The following is a 17,773-nucleotide window of genomic DNA, read 5'->3' on the forward strand; positions in this document are numbered from 1 at the left end:
TACAAGATGCAGCACACATCTGAAAATATCAAGTGATCAAAAGAACTGTACATTTTAACGCAAGAATTAAAAACTACATATCAGAAAAGTGTTTAGTTATAAAATATAATTAATATAACAGTTTATGGCATTCAAATGAATTACCTTTAACAAGTGCTCTTTGAGAAGTTTGACCAAGAGGATTTTTTAGATATTTATCCAGGTTAAAATCTGACATTTGCACATTAGGCTGACTTGGATGTAGTTCACTGTTTTGCACAGAAATTCCACATGTGTTGGGTAAAGTTTCATTTTTAACAGGACTTCTAGTTTCAATCACTGAATTGTTTGTTGCCGTCAGAGGAGTCTGCATAACAGGACTTACGTTCTCCACTGACACAGGATTAGGCTGTCCTTCTGGCAATCTATCTTGAGGATGAAGACTGGAATGGTTCAAGTATCCAGGCCATTCTGCTCCTTTAGTATGATTCAAATCTGCCACATGACAATCACCACTTGATTTATTTGGCTGTGCAATTGCTTCTCTGCTTCCATGTGTCATTGGAACAACAGTGGCTGAGTGGGAACTGAGTGTTTTTGTTTCAGTCTGTGGAAGGCCCAGATTTGTAGATCTATTTGGTTTACAGACAGGGGAATGTTTTGGTGCTTGGACACCAACAGGGTCAGTTGGCATACCAGTATGAGGAGTTGCATCCCCATGACCATCAGATGAAAGACTAACTGTTTGTAATTTTGTAGAACCAGATCCAGCTGAAGCAGGTGTCACTGGTCCATTCACCAACATTTGTTGCTAAGAAGAAAAAGAATAAACACGAGGTCAAAGGCTGTTTCATGGATTTATTGTGCATTGTCAGTCATTGAAAGTGGCAGGACAGTCTGAGAGCATGGTCAATAAAATATACAGTACCCTAGGGTTTAATAGTGGAATGAAATACTAAAGCAAGGAGGTTATAGAATACTGGTTCGGTCTGAGTATTTGTGCAGTACTGGGCACCACACATCAGACAAGATATGAAAACATGAGAGAATGCAGGAATATTCATCCAAGTAGTTCCAGAGATGAGGAACAATACGCCAAGTGAGGCCGCACTTGTGTTTTGTACAGTTGCAGCACGACATCACAGCTCCAGAACTCAACCCCTCTAGCAAAAAAAAACCTATCACACGGTATGTCGTCTTAACTATCAACCTGGGTGGCAACTTTCAGGGATCTATGTACATGGACATCAAGATCCCTCTGCTCATTCATACTACCAAGAATCTTTCCAATGACCCAGTATTCTGCCTTCCTGTTATTCTTCCCAAAGTGAATCACCTCACATTTAGCTGCATTGAACTCCATTTGCCAACTCTCATTCCAATTCTGCAGTTTATCTAAGTCTCCCTGCAACATTGTTCCACACTGTCCATCACTCCACCGACTTTTGTGTTATCTGCAAACTTACTAACCCATCCACTTATGCCTGCATCCAAGTAGTTTATAAAAATGACAAACAGCAATGGTCCCAAAACAGATCCTATTGGCATATCACTAGTAACCGGACTTCAGGCTGAATATTTTCCATCAACCGCCACTTGATGCCTTCTTACAGAAAGCCAGTTTCTCATCCAAACTGCTAAATCACCTTCAATCCCATGCCTCCACATTTTCTCCAGTCAGCTTACCACGTGGAACATAATTCAAGGCTTTACTGAAGTCCATGTACACCATGTCAACTGCCCTACCCTCATCCACATGCTTGGTCACCCTCTCAAAAAACTCAATGAGGAGTACGAGTCACAACCTGCCCTTGACGAATCCATGTTGACTATTTCCAATCAAATTGTTGGCTTGCTAGATGATTATAAATCCTCTTATAACAGACATAAGGCTCACTGGTGTATAATTACCTGGGTTATCGCTACTGCCCTTCTTGAACAAGGGCACATTTACAAGCCTCCAGGTCTCTGGTACTAAACCTGCCGACAACGATGACTCAAAGATCAAGGCCAAAGGCTCAGCCATCTCCTCCCTAGCTTCCCAGAGAATTCTCAAACATCTCATCCGGCCCAGGGGACTTAACTACTTTCACACCTTCTAGAATTGATAACACCTCCTCCTTACTAACCTCAATCCTTTCAAGTGTAATAGCCCATATCTCAGTCTTCTCCTCTACAATACTCTCCTTTTCCTGAGTGAAAATAGAGGAGAAATATTCACTCCCTAGGTCCATACACAACTTCCCACTTCTGTCTTTGACAGGCCTGATCCCTATTCCTCTCATGCCTATAGAAAGTTTTAGGGTTCTCCTTTATTCTACCCGTTAAAGACTCAGTGAGAAAACCTACACGCAGAAAGACTGCTCATGTCCCCTTCTAGCTCTTAATTCTATCTTTAAATCCTTTCTAGCTACTCTAACTCTCCATTGCCTCATCTGAACCATCTCGCTTCAACGTCACATAAGCCTCCCTCTTCTGCTTAACAGAGATAAAATTTCTTTAGTTAACCATGGTTCCCCGACCTTATCACTTCCTCCTTACCTGACAGGGACATACCTATCAAAGACACACATTATCTGTTCCTTAAACCAGCTCCACATTTCGATTGTCCCCATCCCCTGCATTTTGCTGCCTCGTTCTATGCCGCCTAACTCTTGCCAAATCGTATTATAGTTGCCCTTCCCCCATCTATAACTCTTGCTGAGGCATGTATCTATCCCGTTAATCTAAACGAAACTGAATTATGGTCACTCTCTCCAAAGTGCTCACCTATCACGAAATCAAACACCCGGTCTGGTTCATTACCAAGCACCAAATCCAGTGTGGCCTCCCTTCTTGTCAACCCTTCGATATATTGTATCAGGAAACCCTCCTGCACACATTGGACAAAAAGTGATCCATCCAATGTTCAAGAGATGTCGCAATTCCGGTCAATGTTGGGAAATTTAAAATAGTGATGGAAAAGGATAGAGCAGATCTAAAAGTTGAAGTTCTAAACTGGAGAAAGGCCAATTTTGACGGTTATTAGGCAAGAACTTTCGAAAACTGATTGGGACAGATGTTTGCAGGTAAAGGGACGGCTGGAAATGGGAAGCCTTCAGAAATGAGATAACGAGAATCCAGAGAAAGTATATTCCTGTCAGAGTGAAAGGAAAGGCTGGTAGGTACAGGGAATGCTGGATGACTAAAGAAATTGAGGGTTTGGTTAAGAAAAAGAAGGAAGTATATGTAAGGTATAGACAGGAGAGATCGAGTGAATCCTTAGAAGAGTATAAAGGAAGTAGGAGTATACTTAATAGGGAAATCAGGAGGACAAAATGAGATAGCTTTGGCGAATAGAATTAAGGAGAATACAAAGAGTTTTTACAAATATATTAAGGACAAAAGGGTAGCTCGGGAGAGAATAGGGCCCCTCAAAGATCAGCAAGGTGGCCTTTGTGTGGAGACGCAGAAAATGGGGGAAGATATTAAATGAGTATTTTGCATCAGTATTTACTGTGGAAAAGGATAAGGAAGATATAGACTATAGGGAAATAAATGCTGACATCTTGCAAAATGTCCAGATTACAGAGGAAAAAATACTGGATGTCTTGAAACGGGTAGAGGTGGATAAATCCCCAGGACCTGATCAGGTGTACCCGAGAACTCTGTGGGAAGCGAGAGAAGTGATTACTGGGCCTCTTGCTGAGATATTTGTATCATCGAAATTCACAGGTGAGGTGCCAGAAGACTGGAGGTTGGCAAACGATATGCCACCGTTTAAGAAGGGTGATAAGGACAAGCGAGGGAACTATAGACCAGTGAGCCTGACGTCGGTAGTGGGCAATTTGTTGGAGGGAATCCTGAGGAACAGGATGTACATGTATTTGAAAAGGCATGGACTGATTAGGGATAGTCAACATGGCTTTGTGCATGGGAAATCATGTCTCACAAACTTGATTGAGTCTTTTGAAGAAGTAACCAAGAGGATTGATGAGGGCAGAGCAGTAGATGTGATCTATATGGATTTCACTAAGATGTTCGACAAGGTTCCCCATGGGAGACTGACTAGCAAGGTTAGATCTCACGGAATACAGGGAGAGCTAGCCATTTGGATACAGAACTGGCTCAAAGGTAGAAGACAGAGCGGTGGTGGAGGGTTGTTGATTAGACTGGAGGCCTGTGACCAGTGGAGCACCACAAGGATTGGTGGTGGGCCCTCTACTTTTTGTCATTTACATAAATGATTTGGACGCGAGCATAAGAGGTACAACTTAGTAAGTTTGCAGATGACACCAAAATTGGAAGTGCAGTGGACAGTGAAGAGGGTTACCTCAGATTATAACAGGATCTTAACCAGATGGGCCAATGGGCTGAGAAGTGGCAGATGGAGTTTAATTCAGATAAATGCGAGGCGCTGCATTTTGGGAAAGCAAATCTTAGCAGGACTTATACATTTAATGGTAAGGTCCTAGGGAGTGTTGCTGAACAAAGAGACCTTGGAGTGCAGGTTCATAGTTCCTTGCAAGTGGAGTCGCAGGTAGATAGGATAGTGAAGAAAGCATTTGGTATGCTTTCCTTTATTGGTCATAGTATGGAGTATATGAGTTGGGAGGTCACGTTGCGGCTGTACAGGACATTGGTTAGGCCACTGTTGGAATATTGCGTGCAATTCTGGTCGCCTATCAGAAAGTTGTTGTGAATCTTGAAAGGGTTTAGAAACTAATTACAAGGATGTTGCCAGGGTTGGAGGATTTGAGCTATAGGGAAGAGGCTGAACAGGCTGGGGCTGTTTTCCCTGGAGCGTTGGAGGCTGAGGGGTGACCTTACAGAGGTTTATAAAATTATGAGGGGCATGGATCGGGTAAATAGGCAAAGTCTTTTCCCTCGTGTTGGGAGTCCAGAACTAGAGGGCATAGGTTTAGGGTGAGAGGGGAAGATATAAAAGAGATTTAAGGGGCAACTTTTTCACACAGAGGGTGGCATTGGTATGGAATGAGCTGCCAGAGGAAGTGGTGGAGGCTGGTACAATTGCAAAATTTAAGAGGCATTTGGATGGGTATGTGAATAGGAAGGGTTTGGAGGGATATGGACCAGGTGCTGGCAGGTGGGACTAGATTGGGTTGGGATATTATCTGGTCGGCATGGATGGGTTGGACCAAAGGGTCTGTTTTGGATGCTGTACCCTATGACTAAGTTAAAGTCCCCCACAATGACCACCTTGTTCCTTTAACTCCTACCCAGAATCGATTTGCCAATCCTCTCCTCCACATCCTTTGAACTTTGTGGAAGCCCATAAAAAAAACTCCCAGTAGTGTGACCTCTCCTCTTCTGTTTCTAACCTCAGCAGACAATTCCTCGTCAAATGCTCTTTCAGCCACCATTATACTGTCCTTAACTAAAAGCCACACCTCCCCCTCTTTTACCATCTTCCCTGATCTTAATGCAAGATTAAATCCTGGAACCTGTAACACCCATTCCTGACCTTGCTTTATCCATCTCTCAGTAATGATCACAATATCGAAGTTCCAGGTACCTATTCATGCTGTAAGCTCACCCTACGTTATTCCTAATACACCTGGCATTGTAATAGACACACTTCAAACCAGCTTGCCATCTGCCAGCACACCCCTGTGACCGTGAAATCCTGTCCATGTCCTCCCTATTCTCGTCCACCTGTGTACTGGAACTACAACATAGGTTCCCACTTCCCTGCTGAACTAGTTTAAATCCACCCGAATAGCACTAGCAAATTTCCCACCCAGGATATTAGTAACCCTCTGGTTCAAGTGAAGACCGTCCTGTTTGTAGAAGTTCCACCTTCCCATGAATAAGCCCCGATTATCCATAAACCTGAAATCCTCCCTCCTGCACCAGCTCGCTGACTGGAAAATTCTTATCATGAAAGCAAAAGGTCATCAGCTACCAGGAATTAAACATTTTACATCTTCTAGGTCAGTTACAACAGGAAACAGATGATTCAAAAATGTGCTTTCATACAAACTTAGAAAAGCTCCTCTATGATGGTACAAATTGTTCTACTTATCATAGCAGCTTGCAATACAATCTTTCAAGAAAGATTGTCAAATAGAGCTGAATTTTGGCAAAGGGAAACCTGATATTTTCCAAATTCCAAGAACAGAAAGAGGATTTCATCTAATTCAGACAGGAATAAATTAAAAGCGAATCCCCAAGGTGAAACATTGGAAAATAGCTGAGAATAGTTCACAGGTCGGTGCAACATTGAGGGCCGAAGGGCCTGTTCTGCGCTGTATTGTTCTAGGTTCTAAAACACAGTTAGTTACCCAACCATATATTCATGTACTCTATAGCAGTATACTACTTAGCAGTGATTTTACTAAGTTTTCATTCGTAAATGAGAAAACATGTTTTGCATTATACTATTGCTATTTCATTACAATAATTTAAGCAGGATTGCTTACAATATGCCACAACAGCTTGGTGGCACATGGACTTAAAACTTATGAAATAAACATGATGGATAAAACGTAATGCTGTTGATATTGATACGGCTCAAATTACCTGCATCCGATATTGCTGCTGAAATCGCTTCCGTATTGGTTCCATAACAATTCGTTCTGGTACCCTAGGAATCGGAGACTGATGAATGACATCAGAACCTGGGAGTGGGCTGCTGGCTGAAGTTTGCTACATGTTGAAAAGAAATGCAATTTTGTAGTTTCATCTCTTAGCAGGCTTTATTCAGTCATTTGGCAATGTCCTGAAACGTGCCTCTACTTTATACTGCCTTGGGCCTGTGGGGGTTAATTGTCACATTGAATGCTAATCTGATCAGTGGCATCACCCACTTCCCATCTTAAACCATGCTAACTTTTTAAATTTTAAAATAATTTCTACATAAATCTTGGTTGGCACAATCATTTGTTCGTTCTAGCTTATGGCAGTTCACAATACCTTATGAAGCAATTGAAAAAAGTTTTTATTTGATACTGCACTATGACAAATACTGTAATACATAAAACAAAAAACAAACTAGTACTGTCAGCCAATGGTAACATCCATGTTGTGATCATTATTGCAATATGGGCGATCTGCAAAAGCACATGCTCTGATGGAGAAGCATAAAATTACTGTCAGCAACTTCTCTGTTCTCATAAAAAGGTCCCAAAGTTGTCAGTTTCAACAAAGAAAGTTACAGCAAATGTTGACAATGCTGCCATCATTATTATCGTAAATTTGTGACCAGAATGTCAAAAATCATTAAGATTTGCCTGGTGTCAAGAAAGTGTACAAATCAAATAGTGTACAAGTTTCAGTTCAAACAAACTACAGGTGCTCAAAATCTGAAAGACAATGCCTGAAAGAGTTGTGGAATTTAACAACTTTCGAAGAACAATTAAACCTGTACTGAAAGAGAACTCAGTATGAGGGAAAGGTACTGAGGAGCAGAACTAAACTGGTAACACTTTCAAAAAGTAGATACAAGCAAGCCAGAACAGATGGTTTCCTTCTAAGATTTTATGAAACCTTGCATTTTCTATAACTTCTAACAATTACCATAGTGGTGGGCCTGGTCAGTTTCTAGTTTTAATTTTAACACATCTTAAGTTGGGTGGAGCAAAAATCCAAATGGAGGATGGGGAAAAACATTCTGCTTCTTTTTACAGTAAATATTTTGTTACTGGCGTGTGGGGAAAAGCTGACAAGGCCACCATATCATCTTAGCTGCATGAGGTGGGATTAATCAGGCATTTTGTCATTTCTACCCATGCTCTGCCCTCCGTCTCCTTCTGGCTTGTGAAGCAAATTTCAGAAAAGCATCTGATGTCAACAATAGATTGTGTCCAGCCTCACTGAATGATGCAACCCAGGGACAAACAGGAAGTTAAGGAAGGAAGTTAAATTCAACAACACGAAAAAAAATAGAAATTTTTCTTGCCTTCTCTTCTATAATTTGCATTTGACTTGGCAAAGGTAGCTTGTTGCAAAGCTGTTGTTCAGCATCTTCCTTCTTGCTGTAATCAGCAATAATGTGTGCGACATCAGTGGCTGGATGGCTGTTTACAACACCATTGACTTTTGGCGTTCCAGAGACATCAGTTGTTTCGGTAAGTATCTCAGTTTCATCATTCGCCAGGTGATTGAGCTTGCTTTTGTGCTTGTCTTTCTTCTCCCACATCGTTTTAGCTTGGAAGTCATCATCACTATCCACTTCATCCTTTGGAAAGTACTTGGCCATTGCTTTGTTGAAGCACCGTTCTACAGCTCGCGCCATTTGGGTGTATTCTAAATATGTTAATTTTGTGAAGAAAGAGATCATGTAAGTAAAAGTTAGAAATGAGTTATCTAATATCAAGATCTTGAAAATAAAACTGAAACAGTAAAGTTTATCTAACAGAACCCAATGTCATATATAAAATAAAAACTTAAGAGCATAGAAAGAACTTGTATGTTTATGCCTAAAGTAGTAGTCTGTTTATAGAGTCATAGGGATGTACAGCACGGAAACAGACCCTTTGGCGCAACTTATCCATGACGACCAGATATCCCAACCCAATCTAGTCCCACTTGCCAGCACCGGGCCCATATCCCTCCAAACCCTGCCTATTCATATACCCATCCAAATGCCTTTTAAATGTTGCAACTGCAATAGCCTCCACCACTTCCTCTGGCAGCTCATTCCATACACGTACCAACCTCTACGTGAAAAAGTTGCCCCATAGGTCTCTTTTATATCTTTCCCCTCTCACCCTAAACCCATGCCCTCTAGTTCTGGACTCACCGACCCTAGGGAAAAGACTTTGTCTATTTATCCTAAACATACCTCTCATGATTTTATAAACCTCTGTAAGGCCAACCCTCAGCCTCCGACACTCCAGGGAAAACAGCCCTAGCCTACTGAACCTCTCCCTACAGCTCCAATCCTGCAACCCTGGCAACATCCTTGTAAATCTTTTCTGAACCCTTTCAAGTTTCACAGTATCCTTCTGATAGCAAGGAGACCAGAACTGCATGCAATATTCCAAAAGTGGCCTCACCAATGTTCTGTACAGACACAATATGACCTCCCAACTCCTGTACTCAATACTCTGACCAATAAAGGAAAGCATACCAAATGCTTTTTTCACTATCCTACCTACCTGCGACTCCACTTTCAAGGAGCTATGAACCTGCACTCCAAGGTCTCTTTGTTCAGCAACACTCCCAAGGACCTTACCATTAAGTGTATAAGTCCTGCTAAGATTTGCTTTCTCAAAATGCAGCACCTCACGTTAAACTCCATCTGCCTCTTCTCAGCCCATTGGCCCATCTGATCAAGATCCTGTTGTAATCTGAGGTAACCTTCTTGGCTGTCCACTAAACCTCCAATTTCAGCAAACTTACTATCTACACCTCTTATGCTCCCATCCAAATCATTTATATAAATGATGAAAAGTAGTGGACCTAGCAACAATCCTTGTGGCACCCCACTGGTCACAGGCCTCCAATCTGAAAAACAACCCTCCATCACCACCCTCTGTCTTCTATCTTTGAGCCAATTCTGTATTCAGATGGCCAGTTCTTCCTGTATTCAGATGGCCAGTTCTTCCTGTATTCCACATGTAATAATCTGGAACAGTTTGTTCATTATACCATGTTAAAAAAAAATTGATTATGGGTTTAGAGTGTCTTTCAATATTTGCAATATATTGTGCAAACAAATTCAAAACCAATACAATTGGATGGAGGCTTGCTTGCTGAGCTGGTAGGTTCGGTTTCAGATGTTTCATCACTGTACGAGGTAACATCACCAGTGGGTGCCTGGATGAAGCACTGGTGGTATGGCCCACATTTTATTTATTAATAAATAAAAAGTGGGCCATACCACCAGTGCTTCATCCTAGGCTCACTGATGTCACCTAGTATGGTGATGAAACATCTGAAACCGAACCTTCCAGCTCAGCAAGCAAACCTACAACCAGAACCTCAACCTGAGCGACAAATCTTCTCAAGTTCGCTAACCAATACAATTCTCATGTCCCATTCTGTTAAAGATATTTGAAAGTTCACAAGTTTCCATTCTATAGTTTCCAGTATACACTGTCCACAAAAAGAGTGTTTCACCAATCTTTAATTTGTTTCAGAAATCTTATTTCAGCTATTAACTTGAAGGTCAATTTTGTATTTTCAAACGTTATCAGTCTCTTCAGGAATTGTAACATAATTATTCGGCCTATGCAACAAGTAAAACCTTCATGAAAGGAAATTTAAGGTTGAAATCACGGAGTGTGTTTTTTTTAATGTCTAAGAGTCTGTGCGTGTTCTAGTGATGTACATGTGGTCTCCAGATAACTCCCTCTACATCCCCAAGCCATGTCTATTCAGGGACAAAAAGAAGTGTGCCACTGACCCTTTCCTCCACATGTGGCTAAATCAGACTGAGCGTCAAGATTAAACATGCACTGTTGCAAAGCATTACACCAACTACTTAGTATCAAGGAAGTAGGAAGAGATACTCTCTCAGGTTAATTAGGAATTTAAAGCAATCATTTTATATGATCAGGTATCAAACTAACCATTTCCTTTCCCATTGTATTGTTCACAGTTGTCAAACATAAGCCTAAAATCTGATTCAAAGGCCCATTTACTGCTGTACTTCTTTTTGCTTAGCTTATTTTCAATAGTTGAGAGATCCATCGGTTCCTATAAGTAGGAGAATGAATAAATAGAAATAAGCATTATTGTTGTAGGACAATGAGAATCGTGGCACTACAGGTCTGCCAGAGACAGGCAAAATTTAGTCAACTATTACTTACTACCATATTTCCATTAAAGAGAGTGAAATGTTCATTAATTTGCATTGGTTAAGCAATGACTAATAAAATTATTCAGCATATCTCCAGCTACTAGTCATTGAAGGGAAACAGAAGATATGACAGCTTCTCCATGAAAAATTGCTGAACTTGGGAATTGTACCACATTCTAATTGAATATAATATTCCGGTTTTTGCAAACTATTAATTTACTAAAGCTGTATCATTAACTTTTCAAACAGATTTAAGAGCATTTATTATTGCCTAGAAAAATATAGGCCCAATACTTGAAGCAAAGCATATTTAAGTAAGCATAATGGGTAACCAGTCTCTAAAACATTACCGTGAATTTCCGGTACACATTTACAACATTTTGCTTAGGTAGTTTTCAGCAGCTTATGATTTTATCTCTACAAACACATCAAGAGAAAGCTCTCATTTTATCAGTCTGTTGTTAATTATCCCATTATTCCAATCTACGTTCTGTCACTTTTTAGATATAAAGTCATGCACCACATTGAATTTCACCTCCCTGCTGAAATAAATTTTGTGAATCTAGCTAAACATTACATCTAGTCTTTTAAATTTTGTAACCAAGCAAGATTTATATTAAGAATAATTAATTTGAAACTGGACTTCAAAATAAACTCAGCAGACTTTAGTTGCTGAAATTGACAGAATCAAAACAACTTCAAAAATTAATAACCTTTAGCATCCAATTACGCTTTTTATTCCTTTTATCCCAAAAGGAGAGTATATTTGAGGTAATCAGAACCACTTTAAATAATATGTCAGTTTTCAACATTGAATTTCTCGGAGTCATAACCTTCATAAAATTCACATTGCTGCCTTGATGCTTTAGGCCAGATGCGACAATAAGTTTATATTAAACAATATTACATTTATGAAACAGTAAACAACTAAGATAACAAATGATAATTTTTAAACAATCTTTTACTCTGACATACCTCAATAATTTTGTGGTAACCAGGTGCATAGGATTCATCCACTGGTTCATTAAAAGGCCAGGAATCTTTGTGACCTTTTACATTATCCAGCACTGCCAGCAACAATAAAATGTCCACTGGTTAAACCAAATTCATGCATTGCAAATTGGATGAAAGTACAACTAACAGCACAGTACCAAGACCACAGAAATCCGCTGCATATCCATTAAAAAGTAGTATTCAAGCATGACTATTCTATGGAATATATATCAAAGAAAGAGGACAATCACTCCAACTGATCTATATTTGTGTTCATGCTCAATGCAAGTCTCCTCCCATTAGACTTTATCCAATTCATTGACATATCCTCCCACTGAGGTTGGTTCACTCAGTTGACGGAACAATGCAGAGTGATGCCAACTGTACAGGTTCAATTCCTGTTTGGGTTGAGACCACCATCTCAACCTCAATCATTGCCTGAGGTACAGTAACCACTAGATATCTGTCTCCAGTATGAGAGCAGCCTGTGCTCCTCTGGGATTATAGTGACTTCCATGTTTGTCCTCCTTCCATTCCTATCCCTCTCAAGAGTTTGTCTCATTTCCCCTCAAATGCATCTGTTTCTGAAGAAAGCCCTAATACAATTAAGATTCAATTAAGGTCCTAATTAAAATGGAAGGTTCTACTATTAGTATGTTATTTTTCACAATATAGAGATAGGAGTTGTTTAAGTAGATATCGTAAAATGCTGTCACAGTAGAAACTTGGACAATGTTATAATACCCACAGGTACCATAGCGACATCAGTGTTGAAAAACATACAAACCTTTGTACATTGAAACATATTCTTCATCGTCTGTATAATGCCTGAAATTAAATAAAACTGTATTAATGTAAAAAGAGCAAAGTTCTGGTGTTACCAAAATTCCTGCATTTACTTAAAGAACAAATTTACAGATTTCTCCTCCCCTTGGAAAGGTTAACAGATGGAAGGCAGGCGATTGTACAATAGGTAATTGCTTTGCAACTAGGACTCTATGCAAGTTCCTCATGTTTGTCAGGGAACATCTCACACAAGTAACTTAATTCAGGGGCTCACCATGTGGGAAAATCATGAATTGTTTACATCCTACTCATTTTCATGTTTCTCTCAATTCACTTCACTACTATCCTTAAGCTGGCAATTGCCATTAGGGTATCTACCTGCAGTTATTACCAGCCTGCCATGTTGTTCCAATAAAAGGTAGCTATTTCCATATATCAGTCGGTAAATTTATGTTGGTAATCTACTCAAACCAAGCACAACAAACAGTAGAATGAAATCCGCTCCTTAACCACTGGTGGGAGAACAACCAAGAACAGGAACCCCAGCTGATTTTTCCTTTCCATGACAGATGGGTGCTGGCTGAGATCAGGCACAGTGCAGGGATGGAACCAAGCCTCTTCCTGGTCAACATCTGTCAGTATCACAAAAAGATTGATTCTATCCACCAAGCCACCATGGAGTTTTTGGTGAAAATAAACTCGCAAAGGAAAGCAGATAATTATGATACTAAAGTAAAGTCACAATAATTAGAATGAGACTTCAGTAAAAGATCAACAATGAGAGTGATACTAAATTAAAATGCAAACATATCAGATATATATCAGCTACACAACACAGCTGAAACATCTTACAATTCAGGCCTTTTCTTAACAGGTTCCTCATGTTTAGCCGGAGAAGGTGCTTTAGAATTACATTTTCTCTTCAGGGTACTTTTCACATAGGACATTTGTCTCTCTTCTCGTAATTGACGACGTCTTGCCCGTTCTATTTGGGGAAGGAGAGAAACCAAGTAAAACTACTAAAAAAAAAAGCTTTTATTTGAGAGTTATGCAACAAATGTTTTGAACTTTTTCTTCAATAGGTATTGCAGGTAAGCCATTTGTTGCCCACCTCTCATTGTTCGCCAAATAGACTGACTTGCTAAGCTAATTCAGATTGCAGTTAGGATTCAACCACATTGCTGTAGGTCTGGAGTCACATATAGGCCAGACCAGGTTTCTTCTCTAAAAGACAAATCCAAGGACAGATGGGTTTTTACCATAAATTGAAAGTTTTCATGAAAACTATTCCAAATATTGAATATTTACTAATCAACCAGTTCAGGGATGTTATTACACACCTCCCACATCGCAAGATGGGATTTGAACTGTAGCTTTCTGGCTCAGGAGGTAAGAAAACTACCATTGCACCTCTGTCATAAAGCCAGTTGGAAACAGACAATTAACTGAAATATCAAAAGGTGCAAATCAAGATTCAATGCCAAGAAACTGAGCACCTGAATGTTCTCCATCCATTGGGGAGAGGAATTGTCCTTCACTTGCAGCACTTTCACTAACAAAATTAAGGGAAAAAGAGGCAATTACAGTATCATATATAGATGGCTAAATGCTTCCAAATGCTTAATTCTCCCTTACTATAATGCAAGTGAAGGTTCTGGCATTCCTCAGATTCTGAAGCAGTCCACACCACATCAATATGCAGCAAAACCCAGGCAGTGTGCAGTCCTGGGCTGACAAATGACAATTATCATTCACTCTACACAATGCCAGGCAACGAACAACAGCTACAAGAGAGAATCTAACCACCTCTGACTTTAACACTCTATGGCATGGCTATTACTGAATCCTTCATGGTTAACACACTGAGGGCTAACCATTAACCAGACTGTAAACTGCACCTGCCATATAAGTACTTTATCAGCAAGAGCAGGTCAGAGACCGGAAACTCAGCAGTGAACGCTACCACCCGCAAGATTCCACCCATGTTGCACACCATCCTGATTTATATTTCAACAACTTCTTCACTGTCTATGGATCATAATCCTGTATCAGCACTATGGTGTACATATACCCCACCCAAGAATTGTGACCGATGTCTCCTCTAAGTACACAGCTGCTTCAAGCTGCATAGCAATTGATGCCAGCACACAACTGCAGCTATGACTTCTCATTCCAGCAGTCACAGCCATATACAGACCTCAGAGGAAAGAAAATTAGAGGTAACATTGACTGTTACAGCTCAAGGATGCAATTCACTGCTATGATGTCATGAACAATTGATGCTGGATTGGCTAGTGGTGCCCACATCACATGAAATAATAAAAAAGGTTTGACGTGATTCATCTGCGAGAGAAACATAAAGCTTCCCAATAGAGATACAAATAAAAGGTCTATATTAACTGCCTCTCACACAATGCCATCTACATACTTACAAGTAAATTAGCATCTTTAATCCATGCTTCAACAACCTTCATTTGTCAAGCACCTTTAATGTTGACATCGCAAGGTTCTTTATCTTGACCAGAGTTGTTGATTAAGAGGTTAAAATATTATTCACCTTACGAACACTGAAAGAGGGCTTTACATACTAAATGTTACGGAATCCATCTACTATTTTACAAAAGGCTGTTCTTTCTTCCCAGAAAATGTTTCTCAGAGGATTTATTTTGCCTCAGTTTTCAGATGCAAATACTTGGAGGGAGCCAACATGGCTTATGAGGAGATAAGTGAACATTCTGAAATTGAAAACCTTTTGAGATAATTTTGACTCAGTCATGTCAATTAATTAGACTATAACAACTTTACATTAAATTAAGTTGCGGACGTGCATCCTCATTTAACACAGACTCTGTTAGTGTTATTTCATTCTGGTGTCACTGACAAAATAAGCAATGGGAATCCTTTTAACATCACAAGATGCATTATGTCATTGCCATGGTTTTCACTGGTCTGTACTGTCATCTCATAGCCAATGTTCTGCCAGCAGACACCATTACGGGTAACCACTCTCTGCCAGTCATTACTAGAAAAATCTCCCAGTGATCTGGAGCAAACAGGGTATAACAACAATTCAGTTACTTCTGTCGCCAGTCTTTCTTTCATTCACTGTCAAAGCCTGGTGTCCTCTGTCATTACCAGGAAATCCTTCATGCATTCTTCTAGCCAGTAACTTCGAAATTCAGAAAAGCCAAATCTGGGATATGCAGTATAATTGGTGGTTGAAATACAGCCAGAGTTTTTGCCAAGCGCCCTCCAGGCAATTTACAAATTACCTCGTGATTAGACAGAAAAGGATTGATTGTAGAGAGCAAGAATTCATCTATGGCCAGACAATTGTTCGAGGAGGCAATGGAGGAGCATTTTAGTGTTTGCGACAAAAAATTGTAATGGAAAAGGAAAAAGACAATGTGCAAAGAGTCTTGGATTGGGTGAAGGCAGATTTTATTAAAATAAGGCAAGATTAAAATAAGGCCGAACGCATTCCCTTTATGGCAAAATATAGGAACAAGAAGCCTAGAGAACTTGGAGATCTAGAAATATTCAGAACTGGATAAAAAGGAAAATAAAAACAAAGAGGTGTAACAGGGAGCAAATCAATGGAGGCCCTAGGGGAGTATAGAAAGTGCGAGGGTGGTGGGATTTAAGAAAGCAACTAGGAGATCAAAGAGGGGCATTAAAAATTACTAAACAAGTCTAGAGAGAATCCAAATACATTCTACAAGTTTATCAAGGGAAAGAGATTGGCCGGGGAAATAACAGGGCCCATTCAGGTCAAAGGGTCGGGAGGGAGAGCGGCAGGCACCTGGGAACTACAGACCTGAGAGTCCAACTTCAGTGGTGGGTAAGTTATTGGAAGTGATTCTGAGATAAGATTTATAAGCATTTGGAGAAGCAAGGAATTATAAGGGATAGTCAGAATGATTTTGTGCAAGGGAAATGGTGTCTCACAAAACTGATTGAATTTTTTTGAGGAAGCAACCAAGAAGATTGAGGACGACGGAGCGGGAGACATTGTTTACTTGGACTTTAGTAAAACATTTGATAAGGTTCTGCGTGGTAGACTAATTAGCAAAATTAGATCACATGGGATTCAGGGTGAGCTTGCCAATTAGATACAAAATTGGCTTAACAGCAGGGATAGAATGCTGGTGGATGGTTGTTTTTCAGGTTGGAGGTTTGAGACCAGTGGTGTTCTACAGCGATCAGTGCTGGGACCAGTTTTGTCTGTCATTTATAAAAATGATTTAGATGAGAAAAAAAGGCCTGGTGAGGAAGCTTGGGCTGACATCAATATTGGTGGTGTAGTGGACAGTGAAAGTGGTTATCTCAGATTATAAAGAGATCTTGATCAATGAGCTGAAGAGCAGCAGATGAAGCTTAATTTGGATAAATGCGAGGTATTACATTCATTTTGGTAAAACAAACAATGGCCTTGGATAGAACAGAGATACCTAGGGGTTCTACTACATTATTCTTTGAAGTTTGCATTACATATAAATAGTTAAGACGACATTTAGCAATCTTGCCTTCATTTCTCAGATCTTTGAGTAAAGGAGTTGGGATGTCATGTTGGAGGTTGAACATGACATTGGCGAGGCCTCTTCTGGAGTTCTGGCTGCCCTGCTATTGGAAGGATATTAAGCATCTGGAGAAGGTTAAGAAATTTACCAGAATTTGCCAGGAATGGAGGGCTTGTATTATGAGGAGAGGCTGGATAGGCTTGGACTTTTTCACTGCAAGTTAGGAGATTGAAAAAAATGTCACAGAACAATCATGAACATAATTACAAAGGTGTTGGAGGGGTTGACCTCAAAGGAGAGGCTGAATAGGCTGAGGCTATTTTCTCTGGAGTGTTGGAGGTTGAGGGGTGTCCTGAAAGAGGTTTATAAAATCATAAGGGGGATGGATAGGGTGAATAGATATGGTCTTTTCCCAGGGGTGGGGGAGTCCAAACCTGGAGAACGTAGGCTGAAGGTGAGAGGGGCACGATTTAAGAGACCTAAGGGACACAGAGGGTGGTGCGTGTATGGCATGAGCTGCCAGAGGAAGTGGTGGAGGCTTGTACAATTACAATGTTTAGAAGGTATCTGGATGGGAATATGAATAGGAAGGGTTTCGAGGGATATGGGCCAAATGCTAGCAAATGGGACTAGATTTACTTTGGATAGCTGGCATGGATGAGTTGGATCGAACAGTCTGTTTCTGTCCTGTACATCTCTATGACTATAGTGTAAACTGGCTGAATGTCATTAGGAACGTGTTTACTAG

The 17,773-nt window shown here is 40.2% G+C and overlaps 1 protein-coding gene across 5 annotated transcripts in view; it reads right to left on the minus strand.

The window, feature by feature from the left end:
- LOC122557689 (chromatin remodeling regulator CECR2-like) overlaps positions 1–17,773 on the minus strand; it is an 88,287-nt gene that overhangs the window by 18,213 nt on the left and 52,301 nt on the right. For 4 of the 5 annotated variants that reach the window (XM_087996343.1, XM_043705536.2, XM_043705535.2 and 1 more), the window contains 7 exons: positions 13,358–13,490; positions 12,507–12,547; positions 11,702–11,793; positions 10,497–10,623; positions 7,880–8,226; positions 6,502–6,627; positions 145–790 (listed from right to left, as the gene is read on the minus strand). In XM_087996343.1, the coding sequence (XP_087852469.1) occupies positions 145–790; positions 6,502–6,627; positions 7,880–8,226; positions 10,497–10,623; positions 11,702–11,793; positions 12,507–12,547; positions 13,358–13,490 (1,512 nt within the window). The remainder of the gene's footprint in view (positions 1–144; positions 791–6,501; positions 6,628–7,879; positions 8,227–10,496; positions 10,624–11,701; positions 11,794–12,506; positions 12,548–13,357; positions 13,491–17,773) is intronic. The other variant, XM_043705538.2, reaches the window with a different exon arrangement.

Source organism: Chiloscyllium plagiosum, unplaced genomic scaffold, assembly GCF_037043375.1.
Source record: "Chiloscyllium plagiosum isolate Xiang-an unplaced genomic scaffold, Cpla_swu_hap1 HiC_scaffold_18, whole genome shotgun sequence".
Lineage (NCBI taxonomy): Eukaryota > Metazoa > Chordata > Chondrichthyes > Orectolobiformes > Hemiscylliidae > Chiloscyllium > Chiloscyllium plagiosum.